This window comes from Calidris pugnax, unplaced genomic scaffold, assembly GCF_001431845.1.
Source record: "Calidris pugnax isolate Ruff unplaced genomic scaffold, ASM143184v1 scaffold44, whole genome shotgun sequence".
In the NCBI taxonomy this organism is placed as follows: domain Eukaryota; kingdom Metazoa; phylum Chordata; class Aves; order Charadriiformes; family Scolopacidae; genus Calidris; species Calidris pugnax.
In genome coordinates this window covers 33,056,855-33,074,349 of record NW_015094506.1, presented here as the reverse complement: position 1 = coordinate 33,074,349, position 17,495 = coordinate 33,056,855, and the positions used below count along the sequence as shown (strand labels likewise).

Here is a 17,495-nt window from a genome sequence, read left to right as displayed (position 1 = left end):
TTCCTCATTCCCCTGCTGCTGTGTTTTGTAGCTGTGTTACGGTGAGCAAGATACTTTCGCTCATCAGCATAATTCATCTGATGAATTCTCTTCCCCGTCCCACCAGGGGGGAGCCAATGGTTGTGTGTTGCTTAGCTGCCTACTGGAGTTAAACCACAGCGGATGATGGATAAGATGGATGTTGTGGGCAGGGAAGACATCTGTAGTTGAAAGATAAGAGAAGAGACTAGATTTGGGAGATCCATATTATCTTTGCAGCTTTGTCAGAGCTTGCCCTTGAGACCATGTTGGCTTCTGTCCTAAGACCCGGCATTTCACCTACTCTGTAAAGACACTTGAGAACATTGTACACCTTAAGGACTTTTTATCTAAACCTTTGTGCTAAGGTTTTCATGACTTCCTGGAGATCAGTAGACAACTTAGATTTAATGGCATTCTTTTAGGGAAAAAAAAGATCTAGTCAATTTGCATTCTTTATACTTGAACTGAACCAGCAAGTTCTGTTCCACTCAGATGCCTCTGTTAGGCAAATCTTTGTCCCTTTGGATAGAAGCATAAATAGCATTGCCGGTTTGAAAACATTTTCTTCCTCTCAGGAGATGTACAGTTGTTACAGAAGCAGTGAGGGTAGGGTATTTTCTGTGTTAAGCATTAGAGGAATTATTATGTTACGAAATATGTATCCTTATGAACTCTGGAACACCTTTGGAAGAAAGCTGTAGGGTGATTTTGTGTGTGCGCTACTGCTTTCGTTTGCAGTGCTCTCTTTTCAGTCACCTTAGTCTTTTTATTTTGCCACTGTTGCTTTCACAGATGCAAAATCAGAATCTGCTGGGTCTGATATCGAAGGACTCGCACAGCATGTGGGAAGAGCACTTAAAGTCAAGATTCCACCTTGAAGAGCGCGTCGCTCAACTTGACAGGGAAAAGGCTGAACTCTTGGAACAGGTAAGCCCAGAAAATTCTCCAGACGCTTAGCCAGTACCCAGGAGAACCATGTTCACCTTTTTGTTGAGTTCTTATGTACTTGGCTTTTTCTGTTATCCCTGCCATTCAGGCTCTGAGTATCTTGTCATTTGGGGATCATCCAGGAAGCAAATGAAAGCTAGCTGGGTATATTTGTGTATATTCTGGAGTGGAAGAGTTCCCAGTGTAGTTTGCTCAGTTGAGCACATAGAAGTGGGGAACTGCAGCCTTACTCATTCTTGGATTCCTTCTGGTTGTCTTCTGACCCCTTGGTTTCTGGGCAGGATTAAAATGCTTCATGTTTCCAGTGGAATGTATGGAGGAGCTGTTGCATGTTTTCAGGGTAGCAGCAGCTTAAAAGATTTGCAGAAGAGTGTACTGAAGGAATTCTGGGCAAATGAACTACTGCTTGGGAAACAAGAAATTGCTGCTAGTTTCCAAGGGGCAGTCTTTCCCTTTTCTCCTTTTCTGTAGAGGAAAAAGGGAAGTACAAAGTCAAAACAGCTGCCAGCTCTCCTCTAGTTTGGCTGAGAAAACACCGAGAGGAAGAGCAGCATGTGAATAATTAAATACCCACAAAGAAGATTAAGGTAATGGCAAAGGGGAATAAAACATCGAAGATCTTCAAAAGATCAAATTCCTCCACAAGCCCCTGCCTGCTGGTCATTGAAGCCTGCCTGAAAGCTTTAGATTAATCTATGTTCTCCCATGATGTGCCTATCTACGTAAAACCTTCTATGAGCTGAGGAGCCTCCAAAAGTGTTCTCCAGCATCTTTTCCACCTTTTTGCATTAAAGCAATAGAAGAGGCTGGCTTTTTCTTCAGTGGGGATATTTGTTTCTGTAGTTGGGTATTGGCCAATGTCAATCCTGAAGTGAGGAAAAGTTCTCAGGAATTCTGTCCTTTTGCATTCTGTGAAACTTGGCTAACAGGTACAGACATACTGCACCTCTTCTGTGGAGAATAGTAGCTGCACATAGATGCTGTTCCTGTGCTGTGTGTTTATCATGTATCTTTTCTATTTTGAAAGTGTGAGAGTGAAAGAAAGAAAGTGAAGAAGCTGGTAGAGTTGAAACGCCCGGTCGAACTGCGTCTGGACCAAGAAATGAAAAGAAACATCGAACTGCAGAAAGACTGTAAGAGGTATGGCTTTTTAGTATAGCGAAGAGGTATCCCTCAGTAGAAGTCAAGCTTTATTGAACTTTAACGTAAAAGTATATATGTAAGTATGTAACTGTTTGTGAGCAAATTCAAGCCTCATGTTACCTCTTGCAAGGCACTTCTGTGCCTGAGCCTATAGTTTTCAATAGCTGCCAAATGAACTGCAGATGCAGGTTGCCCTGAAGTTCTCCTTGGAAGGAAGTCATTTATTCCTCTTTTCAGGTGAAATTTGGACCCTCCAAGTGATTTGTGGCACAGGAATGCTGTTTTTTCTCAGTAATTCCTGGTGTATCAAGCATGTTAAAGGTGAACCAAGCCATGTCTGCCCTGTTCATTTTACAGTATGTGAAAAAGGCTGATAGTTCCTTTGCTTCATTGTTTTCTTGACTAATTTGTTGTGTAGGTTGAAGAGGCTTCTGAGCAGAGCTGTGAAGAAACTAAGGATGTGTGAGGAGAGAGAGAGAGAGTCCCAGCTTAATTTGCAGGGAGAAATGAAGAACAGGTATTCTGAAATGGTCAATGAAGTTGGTAGATTAAGAACAAAGGTAAGCTCTGGTTTGTTTGGGTTTTTTTGGTGATGGTGTTCTTTTGAAACCTGTGTTACTCTTTCCCTATACTGCTTTTCATGTTTTTGATTATTTTTTTTCTTGGCTATATATTGGAATTGATTGCCATTTCTTGATGCTTCTTCTACAGTTAGAGTAGTAGGTGACTATAATACCGATGTGCTTATCATTATGGGTAAAGATGAAAACATTATGTGCAAAGTAGTATCTCCAAGGCCACATCAAGGGCAGGCTGTTCTGTAGAGGAAGGGCAAGCCAAGAGTCACAGCAAGGCTGGCAGAGTCTGTGACCTTACAGGCCAGGGAACAGTCCCACAAGCCATCACCAAGAAGAGCAGAACAGGTCTGGGGACAGTAAGCAGGTTCAGCCAAGAGTGCAGATCGCCAGGCCAGTCCAAAGGGCAGGTCTGCAGTCCAACCAGGATGTCACATCCATGGGTGAGGGTCAGGGCTTTGCCCAAGATCAGCCCTTGAGCCCTGTCTCAGGCTTAAGTTGAGCAGGAGGCACATCAGGGTTTGCTTTTCTAAACAGTGTCGTTGCTTCCCAGGGCACAATGCAGTGAAGTGATGCAGAAAAAGTTCTGTAACTTATTGCTCACTAGTAGCTCCCTTGTCACGAGGACTCAGAAGTAGAGTTCCCAGAAGGTTTTTGAGGTTGCTCTGGCTGTTTGGTAGCATGTAAACTTTTGCCTACTTCTCTGCCCATTACTCAGATTTGTTGCCAAAGCAGCCATATTTCAGAGCTATGTTTATACTAAAAAGGTACTGCAGAATGACTCAACTGCCTTTGCAGTGGCTCATTTTTAGTCCAAAAGTTGGTAGGATTTTGGGGTTTCTGTTAGAGGAGTTATTTTGAATGAAAGGGAAGGGCATTACATTAGGCGTTTGTTAATAAGTCTAAAGTTTCTACTTTCTGTTAGAGACTCTCTCAAGTGTTTACTATGCTAGTTACCTCCACACTGTTTTTTAATAAAAGACAAGACATCATGTTTTATGTTCAGTAGGTATAGAAAGGTATTTTTCTGCAGGGGGGGAGAGGAGAACAGAGCTGTACTTGACCTTAGGGACCTGCTGAAAGTCATATTTCTTGCAAACTTTTGAAAATAAACTGCAGCTTTGACCTAGGGAGAATACGTTTTCTGCCACCACTACTGTAAAAGCTGTGTTCTGAACCACTATTTAGACATCTTTTAATGTAATGGAAAAAACCAGAGTATCTGTTTCTTGTCTTGTCAGTTCTGTAATGAAGCTTTGACTGTGTTGACAGCATGGAAGAATTCTTCCTAAGCGTCCTACATGTTGTTTCTGATGAAACCAGAAGGTGGCTGGATATGCGTGTGCTTGATAGTCCATGAGCTTATGAGCATCTCACGGAAGAGTAGCCCTAGTGCTTTTCAACTTAGCCCTATAGGTGAAATGCTGCTAGCTTGGTACCTTTTGGTCTGTGACCTGAGCAGAAGACCTGAGAAAGGATTAGGAGCCTGAGGAATCCTATCAGAAGTTATGTGAAAGCTGTTCTTGTTTTAAAAGAAGAGCCTAGTTTCACTTTGTTTTTAATACTGATTCAGCAGATGATAAATACTGTCTCAGTGACCAACACCTTTACCAGTTCTCACAGAATTGACCCATTTTGTATCCGAGTTCCTTTTTTTTTTTTTTCTGTCTACAGGTTGGTGAACTTTCTCAACAGCTGGAGATAGAGTCTAAAAAATGCATACAGCTAGAAACACAAAATCAGGATTTGCGAGAAGAGTTGTCTACCATGCGTGGGAACCATGAAAAACTGGAGAAGAGCAAATGCCAGCTGAAGGAAGAGGTGGCTAACCTCAAGCATCGTTTGGAGACTAACATGGTGGATCACAGCCAAATAGAACAATATAAAAAAGAGATGGAAGAACGAGCTGGACAAGAAATAAGACAAAAACTACAAGAAGTCAATCTATTTCTGCAGGTAAGTGAATTGCTCACATCTCTGTAGTCTCTATTATATACTTTTGTTGTGGTCATCATTTTTTAAGGTTTTTTTTTTGTTTGTTTGTTTTTTTTGTCCCTGGGTCCCTGATTCTGTGTGTTAGTGCTGAACTTCTGTGGGTATAATGTGCCTGCAGGTTCCTGAAGCAAAAGCTTGCCTGAGGTAGATTTCCATTTTGCAGTTCTTGGGGGAAGGGGGGCATCGCTGTCCCCTGGTCTCGTTCTTGCTGTTCATCCTTGAATGGATATGGCGACTTAGAGTTGTCGTGGCCAGACATACAGGTCCTGCTTTGTCATTGTACAGGGAAAAGTGCTCAGAAAAGAAGTCAACAAAGTTGGGGGGTGGGCAAGGGTGGAGACGAGGAATCCTTTTCTCTATGTCCTGTTCTAGAGAGGCAGCAGTGTTCTTTCGTTAGTAGCTTTGATGAATAATAGTGCTAAGATGGGGGGTTCTTTCTGAATTTAAAGAATTCTGCCTTGATTGTTGATGGCAGTGAGGAGGCATGGTTGCCTCACTGAGTAAAGCTGCGTGCTTGAAATTGGGTATATGCAGTTGACTTGTGAGGAGAGTTCTCTTTTTCTTTGCAATAGTTGAAAATGTATTATCTGCTTCAGACGCAGGCAGCTTCCCAGGACAGATTAGAACAAATAAGAGCCAGTCATCATGCTTCACTGAGAAACCAGCTAAAACACAGAATTAGAGATCTTGAATGTGAATTGGACAGGATAAAAAATACCCAACAAGACAGTATTTTTCAAAAAGAATCCACACAGGCAGAAGTGGAAAGATACAAAGAGCTGTATCTGGAGGAAGTAAAAATTAGAAGATGCCTAGCAAATAAACTGGAAAGGTAAGTCCATGCTTTTTTTGAGTGGTAATAAGATACTGCTTTTTCCTTATGCATTTTCCTCCTGAAATCCCTCTTCTATATCTGGGCAGCATTATGTATGTAAGCATAAGATGGCATATTTGTGAGGAAAGTACCTTAAGACCCTTTCTCTTCATTAGAACTCTCTTCATTTGTCTTTACTGTTCCAGTAGTAACAGCACTGAGCATGGTATTAATAGGGTATTTTTTAAGTTGATTGTGTTTCAACAGGCAGCCTTTTTGCTAGTCTCTAAAACTCCTCATCTTATTCCGTGTATGGCAGAAAAGATAGATTTCTTTTTCCTGTATTGCTTGAATAGGGATAGGCCCTTCAGGGAACAGAACTTGATCCTGCCAAGCAAAAAAAAAAAAAAAAAAAAAATTTTTTTGGCTTCTATTTTAGCCTTGTGTCTAAATTTTGAGCTTTTCTTGGGAAAGGGAAGGTAGCCCAGAGTTGTTCTGCAGGTGAGGTACCTTTCAGAAAAAGCCATGTAAACACATGGCATTCACAGATTCCATTCACAGAAGTGTTGGTAACTCCTGCTGCTCTTTACATGTAGTGTGACTTTTTAGAAATAAGTTTTCCAAAAAACCTCAGATCAAGTGATGCTCTTGTTTTGGACGCTGTTAATCCCTTCCAGTTTCAGAAGTTGGATAATAGTCAAGGACCTAGAAAGTAACTTTGCAAAAGTGTTACGACCAAAGATAATTCTTGTATGCTTCTGAATGTTTCAGAGCTAATGAGAAAGTAGCAGAAGCCAACGCTAAGCTCCTTCAGGAGCGCCATAGGAGCAAGTCTCTAATTGCAAGCAGCATTGTCACTGGAGGTCTGACTGCAAGTCCAGTTCTGTATTCAACTGAACTGGGACACCTTGGCAACAATTTGGCACTGAACAGAAGTCTAAGTCTAGGAGGAAGCTTCCTAAGCCCAGCTGGGAACGCATTATCGTCAAGAAACAGGGTTGAAGCCTATGTGGCCAAGGTAAGCATTTTAAAATATTGTTCCTGACTATTGCTAAAGAGTAACCATAAGCATGGTTATGCTTTTTAGCCTAAAGTTAGAATCCATTTATAGTTCCAAACCATACAGTCTAATATGCCAAAAACAACTGCTAATCCTCAAAACAGTACACAGCTGTATGTGGTAGGGGTGAAGACTTTTGCTCATCAAGGTTGTACAAATTTCCAAGAGTGCTCAAATCTAAAAAATACTGACATCTAAATAATGAACTGTGTAACTACATCCTTTTACAAGAGAAACTATGATGAAGAATACCGTGGCATAGGAAGCTCCCAGTGAAGCTCTTCGTTAAATTTTAGTGTATAGTATATATGACCTATTTAAAACAGCTAACTTTATGATGGATGCAAAATCTCAGCAGGCATTTTTGAGACACCTTTTCCTTCTCCACTTGTCTTCATTCTAGCAGTTTCTTCACTGGAACGTGTTTTAGTACATTAATACCAACAAAGGGATGCCTCAAAAATAGGATGATGTGAACGGGATCATGTAACTTCTTCATTATATTCCTGTGCGGGGTGTATGCTGTGCATAAGGAGGCATTTGGTTTTGTAGTTCCTGTTATGTGTTATGTGAAAAGGTAAATTTAACTACTTGGGAAGTCTTGGGATGTCTCTTTTGTTTTTGTGGCTGGACTCGATGATCTCAAAGGTCCCTCCCAACCATGAATATTCTGTGATTCTGTAAACCCAGCTGCACATCCTTTCCTGATATTTCTTCCTGTAATCACTAGTTAGGGAACAACTGAGATTAATTGTAATGGAACTGTCTGTAGCCTCAAGTCACTCAGTGTTCAATGTATGCAGGAAAGTCTTAAGACCTGGTCTTTTCTTTCAGAGTCCTTCAGAAAAAAGGAGCAGAGCTCTCAGAGGTGCAGTAGTTTCTAGAGGACATCTAAGTGGCTTAAGTTTCCTCAACTGTGTGCAGAATGTTGTTAACAGTGTTTGAAGCCATACTGTAGCTCTGAGAAACAGAAAGTACAGGATTCCTGACATATTCATCTAAAAAAGAGGATTAAATTGGAAAATAAGGCTTTAAGTCATGAAGTAACAAAAGGGACAACCAGCTTGTATCCCTCTGCATACAGCAGTGGGTGGTGAATCTCGATCAGTTTCCAAATGCAAAATTACCAGATGCACAGTCTGTGCTGTCGTTTCTGCAGGAGTCCTGTGTCATCCAGTAGACAACTTGAAGTATGAGGAAGGAATTCAGAGATGACAGTTCTAGTCTTTTTTGAAGTACTTTTCCATTTGTGCTGCTTAGTACTCTGCTGTTCACCAGGTTATTTAAAGACGGAAGAGTTTCGCTGACTAAGCCTTTTCTTCACTTCACTGTTTTCTTCATTTATGCCTCAGATTTTTTTCCAGTAACCTGGTTCCCTTCTACAGAATTTGTCTTGCCTTTGAATTCAAGCTGAGCAGTGCTTTCTTGGCTGGAGATTACAAATGCTCCTGCCACTAAAGCTCATAATGACAGGGAGTTAAGGAGCTTAAATTGCAGTGTGCCTCAGGTAGTCTTCTTTCACTTCTTTTTTTAGTCAAAGCTCTCTGTGCAGAACTGTTCTTGCAGTTGCTTCCTCAAGGTGAGAAAGGCTATTTGAAGTAGAGGAAGTGCCATTCTGAAGAGGAGGATGTTTATGCAAACTTGGTTTGTGCAAAAGCTTTTAAATAGCTTCAGGAGCAAGAAGGTGAAAATACCTCACATTGCTGTTATTCAAAGTGCTGGTATTCTTTGTCCACACAACTGTTGGAAAAAAAATTGGTAAATGGTGCTGACTGCAAACAAGAGGAAGAAGTGCTCCTCTGGCAAGTGGACACAGTTGCTTCTTTTACACATAACTAAAAAATTTGGAGTTTTAAGGGCTTGAAAGATTTCACAGTTTTTCTAAAGCACTAGCACTACTTAACGTGAGAAGTGGATGTCAGTGATGATGCATGTAGCCTTACATTTTGAAGATGGTCATGCTGCAAGCTCAGCAAAAAATGAGCATTTTATTTAAAATCAATAAATAAATAGGTAAGTTCCATTACAGTATAAATCCTTTCTGCTTATCAAATATATGCCACAGAAATTAATAACCTTGAAATGGAAGTACAAAAGTATCTTGAAAAATATAAAAAAGTTCGTATTGAGACAAGCTCATTAACAAGTAAAATCCCAATCACATGCAAATGTCTTTGGGGTTTTTTGGTTGTTTTTATTTTTATTAGAGCTCCAGTAACAAGGAAGAAATTAGCAATAGTGCATGTAATTGAAAACTGTGACTGTAGCATCTACTAGTTCATTATATTCTGGAAGGACATTGGCTGAAATATGGTAGGACTTGTCATAAGAAGGATGTATGTGTGTAGTATTGCCCAACCTTTACAGGAGTAAAGATATCTTTGACAAAGTCGTCTTGAATTTTTATGATCTAGTCTACTGACTCCAAAATTGCTCATGAATTGGCATGTAACTCTCCAGAACTCAATTAAATCAAGCAGGTGAAACAAAAATATGAGATACTATTAGTGGTATCTGTATGATAATTTGGAAACTGCTGACTTAGTCCATACACTAAGGGAAGGAATGTCGGCTGCAAGTGCTGCGGGGAGATTTTGGGACTGGAGTCCTCTTGTTAGGTTTAACAAATGTCAAGCTTAAATCCTAACAGCTGTGCCAAAGGCTAGTGAAAATGAATGTGGGTGTCTTGACACAGAAAATAATAGTGAGCTCTGCTCACTGCAACCAGTGTGAGTTAGTGGTTTTATGAAACCAGTTTTCCTACGTTATGTGAGAAGAAATGTCTGCTTCCTACTGTATCTCTCAATTTCTGTTCCTTTTCTGCTTTTTTTTTTCCATCTGCACTCTTGTATTGTAGCAGTCTTTGTATTGTTCGCTTTTTTACTCACTTCATTTCCATATAGGCCATGTTCTTATTTCTCACTGAAGACCTTTGAACTTAAGGCCATTTTTCTGTCTTCTTCAGCTCCTTAATCAAAAATCTGTTCTTCTCTCTCTTCTCTGCAGCCAGATACATGACAAGGTTTGTAGCCAGTATTGTTTAATGTTGGGTGGTATTTTATGCTGGAAATGTTCTGTCTATTCTTGCTTTTAGGTTTTGATTAAAACTTACTGATGCATTCACATTTTCCTAATACTGCAAATACTTTGAACTTGTTAGTTTGTCCAAGTGAAAGAATGACCGCTGCCGAGTCCTGTCATGCTTTATGTATTTGTGATGTTATGGGTTCTGTGGTAGTTAACCACCTGTAAGATGACAGTGTACAGATTTAATCTGTTATAATGGAACTTCTTTAAACTATAGAAGTAGGCTGGTTTACCCTTGCCATTTCTGATAACAAAAAAGTTCTTGGTAGTGAGAGTGGCTGTGTCTGGGGAGCCAGTGCTGTTCTGAAGTTGAGGTCCTAAACTCTAAGTATCCCCTCGTGGAGTCTTATAGGATCCAGATTACAGAGGATCCACAGGATCCATGCTCAAGCAACCCATGTGGGTAAGTAGTAAGTCAGCACCGCTTTCTGAAAGAATTATTGAGAAGGTGATTGCTGCCAGGGAACCCAGTATGTTAGTGCCTGAAGAGATGCACAGTGGGATGAGAAGCTCAGGAGGTTTGGGATAGTCAGCTGTGATGCCTTTTCCAGGGGCCTGGGGAGAAGGAGAACAGTGGAGGCAAGTTATAGTCTTCAAAGGTGTGTTTTGCCTGGCTCTTCGTTCCCTTTTCAGAAATCAGTGTGTTGGCTTTACTTCCATCTGTTTTTCTTTCCTTAGGCATGGATAAGAATCACACAGATGGTCATGGAATGCATAAGAGGAAAACAAGATCTTTTTCTTCTCTTGATTCATTCACACGTGTTGCAGAGGGTCCTCTGGACCTTCTGGTCGTTGTGAAGGCTCCAGAAACCAGGGAAGGTGGTTTCTTCTAACACCTCAATTACTGCTGCTTAGAATTGGTCCTGGTTTGGGGTCATCTTTTGGTCTAGGCATTAGTTTGCCTGGTTTTTCTCTGTTACCTATGTCTTATTTCATGTGTTAGGGGGTCTTTTCTCCACAGGATTTTGGTGCTGCTTGTACCAGCTCTTAAACAATTAGAGGTTTGGGGATTTGGGGGGTCCTTTTCTATTCTTTCAACTCCATGCTCCCTTCTTCTAGCTGTGAAGGCATAGACTATTCCAACAAAATACCACTGAGTGGTGGTTCTTCTGGAGGAGCTGGTGAATTTGGTCGCAGCTATCCCTGCAGCCCTGGAGAGAGGGCCCTTCTCTCCACTTTGGTGGTTTATGGTCCTGCTTCTTTGGCCCGTGGATCTATTGCCAGTTACTGCTCCTCTTGTGAGGGCATGCAGAGGGCTTCTCTTCCTGAGGCTCTTGCTCTCTATGGTGTGTTGAGTGCATTGTGCAGTGTTTCAGTTCTATTTTGTAGCTGGTGTGGTGGTGTGTTGCTAGGTGAGCCTGCTTGTTTCATAAAATAGATACTTATTCCCCCAGGCATTCAGTACTAATATTGGAGAATCACAGAATGGGTGAGGGTGCAAGGGGCCTCTGAAGATCATCTAGTCCAACCCCACCCCTGCTTAAAGCAGGGTCAGCCATAGCAGGTTGCTCAGGGTTATGTCCAGCCAAGTTTTGTGCATCTCCAAGGCTGGACACTCCACAACATTTTCTGGGCCACTTGTTTCAGTGTTTGACCACACTTACATTTAAAAAAAAAAAAGTTAAAAAAAAAAAAGTCTTCTGTTAAAATTAATTTTCCTCTATTGCAATGTGTGCCTATTCCTCTTGTTCTTTTACTTGGCACCACTGAGAAGAGTCTGTCTCTCTCTTCTTTACTCCTCCCAGCAGGTATTAATACACATTGATAAGGTCCCCCTGAGCTTTCTCAGTAAAGAAACAGTGGCAGCTCTATCAGCCTCTCCACATGGTCCGAGCCCTTCAGCATCTTTGTGGTTGTCATAGGCCTGGAAGCTGTATGGTGTCTGTTTTGGAAATCACTTCTGTGTGTCGCAGGCTTGATGGAAAAAATGTAGGAGTCACAAGTATCATCAAATGTAAACAACAGCATATAGTACTTGGGCTACAACTCTTCAAAAGATCTGATTTCTTATGAAGATTTTGAAGTCAGAATCATAAGTGAGAATAATGTTATTGGTAGCAATAACCATCTTCTAGGGGAGAAAGGAGTAAGTGCTCCTTTCTGGTGATCCAAGCTGGTTTTAGTTGCATAATGAAACCCACAGCACGCGCTGTGTCAAAGCTGTAGTTGTTGCCATCTGTTCTTATTACAAAGTTCACAAGAAAAAAAGTGTGTGTTTTTATATTTTTATATATATGTGCCATGGTATTTGCAGTAACAGTAAAGAAAAATCTTGGCGTGATCTGTAGGTGCTCTTTGAATTTTCCATCTCAAGTTAGAGAAAAGAAGAATATTGGTGCATGCTGTTTTCTATATTATGGTATATGTCAAATCTTGCAGCAGCTGCTCTTGCACCTCTTCTTTTATGAAGTTGCAGAAGTCAGCCTGAATTTGTCCTTATGGGTGGCATCTGTGCTTATCTCACATGAGCAGAGGGTTAGCTAAATGGTATTTGATGATAAAATTTAGCCATACCTTCGCTGTAATAACTTTACTGTGCTTTCTTCCTGTATGTTTTTTAAATGCCTGGTTATAAATCAGCTGGTGAGTTACAGATTTTGTGCTACACTTAACGTTGCTCAGCAATGAGAATACTGCAGCCTGGCTAACCAAGAAGTTCTCTTCATTAAAAATCAAGTCCTAAAACAAGATGTTTCTCTTTGGGTTGATCTTTTTAGTTTTTATGACATGTTATGTGTGGGTTTTAAGAATGTCTTAGAAGGTTAATATTACAAAAATGTAACTGTTAAAATATTAACTGTATATTTTCTGTATAATTCTAGGTACGGCGGGAACTGGATGAAAAAATCACTAAAGAACTTGAACAGGGTAATGTGTTCTTAATTAATTACTGTTCTTAATTCTTGAAAATACCAGTTTGAAAGCTGTCAAGTTCCTGTGCTAAGCACAGGGGGTTCTATGCTAGCTTTCTTGAATGTGAAAAATTCCTTCTTGCCGAAATATTGTGTAGAATGTTAAGCAGTTGCCTGAAAAAAAGCAAGCGCAAAGAAAACTAACCCATTTTTCCCCAACACATGTGCATGTGGCTTAAGCTGAAGTCCTCTTTCACTAGAATTAATCCTCAAGCATGAACATAAAACCAGAAAAGTCCTAAGATAAGATGTTTAAGGACTTCAGCCATCACTTCGCCTTCCATGTACATTGATTGCATTCAGCACTAAACCATACTGTACACATTCTCTGCTGTTAGTTCTTGATTTTTGCTATGTCTCTTATTTGTTGCTTATATTTGTAATTTATATGTTACAGTCTTTTTGAATGAGCAAGAAGAATATAAGCAGTGACAAAAGGTGTCCTTTCTTTAGGAAAAGATAATTCAGTAGTCTTTAGGGAAACATGAGTTGAATGCTTGTAAAACATAGCATAAATCATGCTCTATAACATGTCAGGTGTCCAAAGTAGAATTCCATCTATTCCATGGTAATTGTTCCTTCCGAGTCACCACTTTGCAGGGACTGGTACTTTTTCAAAGCAGGTAGCCCCTGAGTGCATTTCTTTCTGTTCCTGTATGTTTTTAATCCTACAGAGTGTTCACCTGCAGCTTGATAGCTCTTTCTATGTGTCTGAATGGACACAAAGCCATTGCATTGCACTCGTGTGCATTCTGAACATAACTGCACATCTGCTAGGAGTCATAGAGTGTGTTTGGTTTGGGGACATTGTCGGAAAGAGGTGACTGGAGAAAGATGGCAAAGGTGGGTTTGCTTTCATTGAGTATGTGTTCTCATGGAGGAAAGAGGGTTTTGCCAGAACGAGTTATAAAGACGCCCCTCAGAGAAGGTGCCAGGCTGGAAAAGTTGTCCTGGCCTGACTGCAAAGGTGTTTGTGTTTTCACAGACAGATTCTTTTAAAGTTTCTCACAGCAAATGCAGATGCTGGTTTTTAGGAGTAGTGTTCCAATAAATCACTGGTTTGAACGTTTAAGGAAAACAGACACTTGAGGTTGAAGAGGCCTGCAGGGGACTAAATTTAGCACTGGAATAAGCAGGAGTCATTTGTGGATTCCCTGAAGATGTTCAGTGTGTAGCCTCTGGAATTTCTTTCACGAGCTTTAGAAATACTGTTGACTGATAAGGAAACGTGGAAAAAATGTGTTTCTTCCTTTGTGTCTAGCCCTTTCGGTGTTATGTTCCCTTGGAATTTTTTACACCTTGTTCCAGATTGCAGTCACTCCAGTTACCCACAATGTTTTTACAGTGACTTATTTGGCCCTGTCTACTGTAAAAGTAACACCAGGAATCTTGTCTCTCTTCTTCCCTAGCCACTGCTGAACTTGAAACTGGATCTCCTGGAGCTTCTCCCATGGTATCTACTGATGGATCTTCAAAAAATTTCCTTGTTGACCAAGATCCCCTTTGCAGGGCAATACAGGAGTACCGTGATGTTTTAACCAAAAATTATTTGATTTGAACAAAATACTAGGGAAAAGTTTGGAAGTCATTTTGTTTACATTGTGCGTCTATGGTTTCCCATCCCACAGTTCAGATGTGAAAATGTGTTTATTGCAGTCTGAATATAAATTCTAACTCAATTAAATGGATGTCAAGCACATTGCACTTACCTGTTTATTGATGCATAGTTGTTTTATTTTGCACTCACAATAAGAACCATATCTATTTTTTCTGAGTAGCAGATTGACTAATCTTGATTCTTGAGCTTGACAGAACTGTCAAAACGTTTCTTACTAAGGTAGATGCATTATTTTGCTCCGCTCGTGTTCTCTGTTTTAACAAAAGCATTCCCTTTGTTCTGTTTAATTCTTTCACTCCATGTGTTTTTCATGTTTCCAGTGTTATTTTAATGCTTAGGACATTATTTTATGTGCTTTGAGTCCATTGCTTCAATCCTGATGCAGTGAATATTTCTGCTGATTAAGCTTTACCAGTGTTCAAGCTGGAGAATGGGGCACTTTACATTGCTGTCACTTTATTCACCTTCGGTTTAAAATTACTGTGAGTGTATAGTAGTGCCAAGAAAGTTGTTACGTGGTCTTTTTGGCATGTTTGTTTTGTATCACAGAACCACAGAATGGGTGAGGTTGGAGGGGACCTCTGGAGGTCATCTGGTCCAACCCCCCTCCTCAAGGAAGACCACCTAGAGCCCAGGTTACCCAGGACCATGTTGGCTTTTGAGTATCTCCAAGGATGGAGACTCCACAGCCTCCCTGGGCAACCTGTGCCAGTGCTCGGTCATCCTTACAGTAAAGAAGCGTTTCCTGATGTTCAGACGGAACCTTCCGTGTTTCATTTTGTGCCCTCATGGTACCTCATGGTATTCATGTTGATTTTTGTATTAAAAATTGCTGCAACTTTATACCTTTGCAGTTCCTACATCAACACCAGTGGTGCACCTGAAACACTTTGTAGGGGGGGGTGGGAAAGAAGGAATGTTAATATATCAACTTTCAGTCTCCTCAGTACTTGTGAGATAGGACAGCCAATGTTTTTGTTGCTGCTATCAGCTGATGATATGGTGGCTGTAGCCCAAATGTTAGCCAGTGTTGTGGGACATTCGTGTCAACAAAACAAACAGTTTTTCTTATTTCAAGGGGGTACCTGTTGTTACTGAAAATCTGCAGTTGTCATTTCCTGTCTGCAAAAGTCACTAGCAATCAGAAGATTGCAGAAAAAGTCCCAATTCTGGGAAAAGTAAGAATGGTTGTACTGCAGTGAATTACGACTGGAAAAGTTTGGGGATTTTACCCACTAATTCAAGGACTTGAGTTAACAGGCGGTGAGGAAAGCAATGAATGCTGCTGTGACACTATTTTTATATGACTACATTTTTGTGAAGTTAATATACACTGTATTTAATTCCAGATATTCCATTGATATTTAATAAACTTTGTAATCTAGTACATGTCTTTGTTTTATTGTTCCCCTCCATGACTTTGCTTTCCAGCCTGTTCCCTGCTCATATAACTCTCCAGAGCTCTCCTCTGCTCACTTCAGCTCTGTTCATGGCTGCATCTTCAGCTCGTCCTGGGGGCCAGGATGTGTCTGTGCCTTTTTCATCCAGGGAGGCTTGGAGCACAGTTCTGTTAGGATACTGGACTAGAGCTGAGGTATTGCTAACAACCAGTTCCCAGACTCTTACTATATTTCAGAGCAGTCCTTCTTGTGGTCTGGGCAGCAGAAGGTGGTGGGTGACAGGGAGGAGTCAACATGGGTTTGCAAAGGGGGAAATCATGCCATGCCCATCTGATAGTCCTTCACAATGATGCGAGTCATTCAGTGGACAGAGGGAGAGCAGTTACCCAGCCATCACTGGCTTTTGCAACTTACCTGTACTTCCTTATGTCTACATTATCTTCACTGATTAACCCTTTCTTGGTCCTATAGTAGAACCTTTGTCATCTTAGAGGTTTCTTGCTTCATTAAGTTCCAAAGGCTGAGGTGGTCTGTGGCAGAGCACGGGCTTTCATAAATAATGCTCAGCTGCTTCAAGGCCCACGATGATGGAGGGCTTTGCTCTGGGTCCATCTGTGTGTTGGGAGTGTGGCATGAGCAGTGGGGCAGCCTGGCAATTCCCCTTCAGCAAAGGGCAGTTCTGCTGGCATCCGCACTTTGCTGTTGAAACTCAGAAAAAGTATAATTACAACCAAACCCCAAACTCCTGGCATACACAGTGTGGTTGTAGAGCATCAAACATGTCTTATCCACAAATAAAACAGCATGACTCCCAGACTGAAGTCTGTCTGTCAATAAGCCAACCTTCTGCACTGGCTGAAGCATAAAATTCAAAACTACTTGGTGGATGTTATAAACTATGCAAGACGTTAAACTCGTCTCTGGATAAAAAAGGGAGCCATCCCCTTCACCTACATAACAATCAGTGCTTAAATTATAACAATAGCTAACTCTACCAAATATTTGAATTGTTCCATTTCTCATCAGACACCACTTCAGCTCACATCCTGACAATTATCGAATGTGAGCTGACAACTTTTCAGGGTGGCAGCCTTGAAAGTCAGAAGTGCAATTCCAGAGGGCGATCCTACCTCGTTAGAGTTACACAAAAGAATCTTAACCCTGCCTTTGCATAAGACCTTGAGCATTTGCACTTCCTAGACTTAAGCTGCCCTTACGCCTGACTCTTGTATCCAGGATGAGCTGGGACAAGGAGCAGAAGGAACACGGCAGAAAGCAAGAAAGCCGTTTCCCTTTGGCGCTGAGGAGCGCGCACTTTCACGCGTTCTGCACTTGCAGTTTAATCATGGAAATCATCCTGCACACTCCTGCTGCTAATGACCTAATTGTTCAGAGCAAGGCGGGCCCCACTCCTATTGACTGTTTACATCTTAATGTGCCCTGGTTTTGAAATCTATTTCCAATCTAACTGAGGTTCTATTGTGTGATATTTCCTCCTCAGCATCACACATTTTCAATCAGCATCAGCTCCTCAGCCATTATCACTTCCTCCCTTGGCTTCTGTTCAGCGCTGCAACTCGCTGCAAAACTCCTGTAAATCCAGTCTGTGTACCTGAAATGGTAGAGATGAAGTGGTTTTTAGGTGGTAGTTGGCAAGAATTGGTTTTGTTCATTGGAAATGCTATAAACTGAATGTCAATAGGTTGTAAATAGCTGAAGTTTTTATCACTGTGTGTTTTTTCCTGATCTTTTGCATTCACGTTGCTTTGAATACAACTTTGACATTCTGTTCCCTATAAGCGAGGACAGTACATCACCTGCATGTTCCATCAGTGCAAACACTGCAGAGCCTTGCCACACGCCACCAGCAACTCTGGCCAGTTTGCAGAAACACCACAGCGTTCATCTGCACACAGGTTTCC

General features: G+C 41.1%; 1 protein-coding gene across 6 annotated transcripts in view; it reads left to right on the top strand.

Annotated features, from left to right (window-relative positions):
• The window catches only part of LOC106901295 (ankyrin repeat domain-containing protein 26-like), a 57,735-nt gene extending 42,175 nt beyond the window's left edge, over positions 1–15,560 (top strand). For 3 of the 6 annotated variants that reach the window (XM_014963865.1, XM_014963864.1, XM_014963861.1), the window contains 8 exons: positions 814–948; positions 1,997–2,109; positions 2,531–2,672; positions 4,362–4,643; positions 5,279–5,514; positions 6,268–6,514; positions 12,466–12,511; positions 13,965–15,560. In XM_014963865.1, coding sequence (XP_014819351.1) covers positions 814–948; positions 1,997–2,109; positions 2,531–2,672; positions 4,362–4,643; positions 5,279–5,514; positions 6,268–6,514; positions 12,466–12,511; positions 13,965–14,113 — 1,350 coding nt within the window. In that variant the 3' untranslated portion in view covers positions 14,114–15,560. The remainder of the gene's footprint in view (positions 1–813; positions 949–1,996; positions 2,110–2,530; positions 2,673–4,361; positions 4,644–5,278; positions 5,515–6,267; positions 6,515–12,465; positions 12,512–13,964) is intronic. The other 3 variants (XM_014963863.1, XM_014963862.1, XM_014963866.1) reach the window with 1 other exon arrangement.
• Positions 15,561–17,495: the final 1,935 nt, after the last annotated feature.